A 3143-nucleotide genomic window follows, 5' to 3' on the forward strand; every position below is an offset into this window, starting at 1 on the left:
CTTCATATCAACTAAATAGCAATAGAATTTGGGACACGCTTTGGATTAAGAGCCCAGTACTTTTCAATTTTTCTGTCCTTATGGTTTTGCTCTTTGCTTACCTGCGCTATTTTTGCAAGGTCTGCTTTGAACTTCTCAAGAATCTTTTGCGCTTTGGGATCATGTATATACCGATTAAAATTAGATTATGGTTCTGTAGTATATGGGTCTGCAAGAAAATCATATCTTCAAATGTTAGATACCATACATCACTAGGGTTTACGTTTAGCTTTAGGTGCTTTTCGCACTTCACCTGTAGAAAGTCTATATGCGGAAGCTGGGGAACCATCGCTTCATCTTCGTCGAAAAAAGCTATCACTTCAATATGCAACTAGAATTTCATCTAATAGCAAAAATCCAGCTAAAAATATTATTTTCAAGCCAAGTTATACTGAAAAATTTGTTAACAAACCAAAGGAAATTAAACCATTAGGCCTTCGTTTAAAAGATGATTAGATAAACTTAACATTAATCCAGACAGTATCCTTCAAAATGACGATGAGGATGTTCCACCTTGGACTTATAATTCCCCGAAAATAAATATTAACCTTTCAAATATAAAAAAAAAATCATCAAATTCACCTGAATATTTCAAAGAGAAGTTTCTAGCAATTAAGGAAGAACATGAATATTTGATACATATTTATACGGACGGTTCAAAAGAAGGTTGCAAAGTAGGTGCGGCTGTGTTTGAAAATAATTTTACAAATAGTATGAGGTTACCAGATAATGCATCAATTTTTACTGCTGAAGCAAAAGCTATCGATTTAGCATTGTCATACATAGAACAGCATACCCACGATAAATTTGTGATATTTTCTGACTCGCTTTCTGTTTTAATATCTATTAAAAATAAAAAAAATCTGACAATATCATGATAAAGAAACTTCTTTTACGATTTCATGATATACTAAAAACAAAATATGTTAAATTATATTGGATTCCAAGTCATGTAGGTATACGAGGAAATGAAAAAGTAGATGCTTTAGCTAAACAATCATTAAATTTTCAAAAAACTGACTTATTGTTACCTGCTTGTGATTTTAGACCGGCTATAAATAAACTCGTATCATCTGAATGGAAAGCAAATTCGGACAATGCCTTTTTTTAATAAACTTCACGAAATAAACCCATCTCTTGATGTGTCATCATCTTTATCTCTGTCAAACCGCCGTGATCAAACAGTTCTTCTTCGATGCCGAATTGGACACACTAAAATTACCCACTCTTATCTCCTCACAAATGACAATGCCCCTTTCTGTGTGGGTTGTAATGAAACTTTTACTGTCAAGCATTTTCTTCTTGAATGTCATGATTTTTCACAGACCCGTAATAGATTTAATTCTGTAAATTCACTCAAAGAACTCTTTAATACAATTTTATCAAAAAAACATAATTGATTATTTGAAAGAGATAAAGTTGTATTCTAGGATCTAATTGGCTCATTTCTATTGTCATTTACAAAGATTTACATAACATTTTAAGCCTATTATAGCATTCGGCACGATATGCCCAGTTATGTGTTGACGTGCCGTAAAAATCCAAACAAACAAACAAACAAACAAACAAAATATACCGAACTTCAAAGTTCCCTAGCGCATTCGTGCTGTCAGTGCTCGGTGTGTCTGTTATGACCAGCTTGTCGTACATTGTTTCTTCTTGTGGAAGATGTTGCAGAAGTTTCTCCTCTTTCAGTTGTCTTTGGTTTTTGTGAAATTCCCCGTAAGGTTATCGAAAAATTTGGTGGGAAGGCGTATTCCTCATACTGCCGGAAAGTGACAGCTTCGTGTTTAGCACTGCACGTGAAATTGATGCTTGTCAATGTTAGACAAACTTAATTTTTCTCAGTAAATTTGTCATCTTTTCCAAATACACCGAGCAAACCAAGACCTTGTTCTTCAATAGGGGCAACCATTTCCTTTCTCCATTGCTGGAGCTCTTTGTCATTCAGAACTACCTTATCCGATGGGTAGTAAAGATTTGTGTATTTCTGTACATATCTTTAAATTGTGTGTAAATCTCCATCGCATCGTCTCGATAGTAAAAATCGGGCAAACAAAAAGAGTCATCTAAACTGCGTTCTTTTATGCAGTGTACCGTCAACATCCAATCGCCAGCTTTTGTTTTTCCGCCTGATAAGTTCAGTCGCTCCATCTCTTCCAATATTCAACAGCTTTACAATATATCCGTTATTGCCTAGCAATAATGGAATTCCCGTCCAGTTGATGGCAAGAAGGTAAAAGAAATGGGGCATCAGGAGCTTATATATCGGATTTTTTATGTATATTTGCAAGTGTGTTATTGCAACGACACCTTCCATCTTCAAATGAGTAAATTCAGGAAGTGAAACGGATTCGTGATAATTGGCATCTGCGCCGTTGAACCACATCTTTGCAAGAATCCAAGTATATTCAGGATCACTCGGTAGAAACACAGAGTTATCGCTTCTGAAATAGTTGGATAGCTTCTGAAATAGTTGGATAGCAATCGGTATAAGAGTCCCATCATTGTGTTGATAAAAAAACGCAATGGAACTCGGCTTTGTCAGTAAACCATCCATTATCTCATAATCTACTATGAAGATACGTTTCTTTGTTAAGGCCTCCTTCAAACTCATTTCTAGAAAAGGCTTCAGCATTTGATTGTTGACGGGAAGTTTTGAGGGAGTTTTCGTGAAGTACTTCAACACAGCAAACATTTAGTTTTGGTTCAACCACATTGAATGTTGTAATAAAATCCCTTTCAAATATGTCAGGAAAGGGAGCTGCAGCAATTTCTTCTTCGTCACCTACTTTGCCATTGCCTCGAAACATGATATTTATTATACCCCTGCATGCACCAAGCGCTTATGTCCAGCCTCCATGTCAAGTGTGTATTCATGATCCTTTTTAATTGACACATTTGATAAACTCTTCATCCTGTAAGACATGGAATTGGTATAATCACAATTGATTTAAGATACTGATTCCAATGATCATTTGTCCCTAGCCACTGATTCAGAAAATTATAGGGGATAAGTATTCGGTCACTTGCAGAGAAATTGGTAATTTGTTGTTTGTCATCCAGAACAGTCTGTTAGGTGGATCGACCGCCGCGGTATGACC

At 35.7% G+C, this 3143-nt stretch overlaps 1 protein-coding gene across 1 annotated transcript; it reads right to left on the minus strand.

The window, feature by feature from the left end:
* Positions 1-1648: 1648 nt before the first annotated feature.
* Positions 1649-2737, minus strand: LOC132725605 (polyunsaturated fatty acid 5-lipoxygenase-like). Its single transcript, XM_060710747.1, has 2 exons — positions 2137-2737; positions 1649-1872 (listed from the first exon to the last, which is right to left on the minus strand). Exons 1-2 carry the CDS (start codon positions 2735-2737, stop codon positions 1649-1651), a joined length of 825 nt encoding a protein of 274 aa, XP_060566730.1.
* Between the last annotated feature and the right edge of the window lie 406 nt (positions 2738-3143).

The sequence above is a fragment of the Ruditapes philippinarum genome, unplaced genomic scaffold (assembly GCF_026571515.1).
Source record: "Ruditapes philippinarum isolate M1 unplaced genomic scaffold, ASM2657151v2 ctg425_1_1_1_1, whole genome shotgun sequence".
Classification (NCBI taxonomy): Eukaryota; Metazoa; Mollusca; class Bivalvia; order Venerida; family Veneridae; genus Ruditapes; species Ruditapes philippinarum.